This window comes from Brassica oleracea, chromosome C8, assembly GCF_000695525.1.
Source record: "Brassica oleracea var. oleracea cultivar TO1000 chromosome C8, BOL, whole genome shotgun sequence".
Classification (NCBI taxonomy): domain Eukaryota; kingdom Viridiplantae; phylum Streptophyta; class Magnoliopsida; order Brassicales; family Brassicaceae; genus Brassica; species Brassica oleracea.
The window spans coordinates 28,286,818-28,288,019 of record NC_027755.1 but is presented as its reverse complement, the minus strand read 5'-3'; the positions used below and the strand labels follow the sequence as shown (position 1 = coordinate 28,288,019).

At 46.6% G+C, this 1,202-nt stretch overlaps 1 protein-coding gene across 1 annotated transcript in view; it reads left to right on the top strand.

The window, feature by feature from the left end:
* LOC106309107 (glutathione S-transferase T3-like) overlaps positions 1–972 on the top strand; it is a 1,120-nt gene extending 148 nt beyond the window's left edge. The window contains exons 2-3 of the mRNA XM_013746176.1: positions 8–802; positions 856–972. Of these exons, the coding sequence (XP_013601630.1) occupies positions 8–802; positions 856–972 (912 nt within the window). The remainder of the gene's footprint in view (positions 1–7; positions 803–855) is intronic.
* The last annotated feature ends 230 nt before the right edge of the window (positions 973–1,202 follow it).

Sequence of the window (1,202 nt, the reverse complement as noted above, 5' to 3'; positions counted from 1 at the left end):
TGGTCAGTCTCGTAGGCAAGTCCCTGAGGAGTCTGTTAAGACCTTTGCAGATAGAAGGAAATATTCACCCAAAGAGGATAGGATCCTTATTGGTGCTTGGCTTAACACCAGTGAGGAACCTCTCGTAGGCAACGAGCGGAGTGCTGTTGCTTTCTGGAAGCGTATTGTAGACTACTACAACGCCAGCCCTCAGCTCGTTGGGCAAGTACCACGAGAGGTTACTTCTTGTAAGCAGAGGTGGTCTAGGATCAATCATGAAGTATCCAGATTCACTGGTTGCTACAACCAGGCGCTAGGGGAGCAGAGAAGCGGCCAAAATGATGATGATGTGATCAAAGCTGCTTACGACATATTCTTCACCAAGTACGATACCAAGTTCACACTCGATCACTGCTGGAGAGACCTCAGGCATGAGCAGAAATGGGCCTCCACTTATATGGCTAAGGATGGTGGAAAGGAAAAGCGGAGGCCAGTGGTGGATCTTGACGGACCAGAAGAAAATGTTGTTGGAGAAGATGAGGATAGACCAGTCGGGGTAAAGGCTGCGAAAGGTGCCAGTAAGAAGAAGAAGAGTGGTCGAGATGAGGAGTTGTCTAAGCTACAAGGCGTTTTGGAACTTAAGGAAAAACTGTCTAGAAATAAACTCCTTGATCGCTTGCTGGCCAAGAAAGAGCCATTGTCTGAGATCGAAACAACACTAAAAATGAAGCTTATCTTACTGCACTACAAAAATGTACGGCAGCAATTCGTCTACTTGCTTATGAAAATTCGGCTGACACGGTTGACGAATATCTCCGACTTGGTGAGAGCACTGCACTTTCTTGTTTACATCATTTCACTGATGGGATAATACAGTTATTCGGAGATGAGTATCTGCGACGACCCAAAGCAGAGGATCTTCAACGACTACTCGATATGGGAGAGAAACGAGGGTTTCCTGGGATGGTCGGGAGCATTGACTGTATGCACTAGGAGTAGAAAAATTGTCCAACCGCTTGGAAAGGACAGTACGCCCGTGGCCACAGAAAACCGACTATTGTCCTAGAGGCCGTAGCTTCACAAGATCTTTGGATTTGGCACGCATTTTTTGGTCTTTCAGGTACCTTAAATGATCTTAATGTCCTCGATCGATCTCCTCTGTTTGATGACCTTTTAGAAGGTCGAGCTCCCAGGGTGAGGTACATGGTCAACAACCACATGTA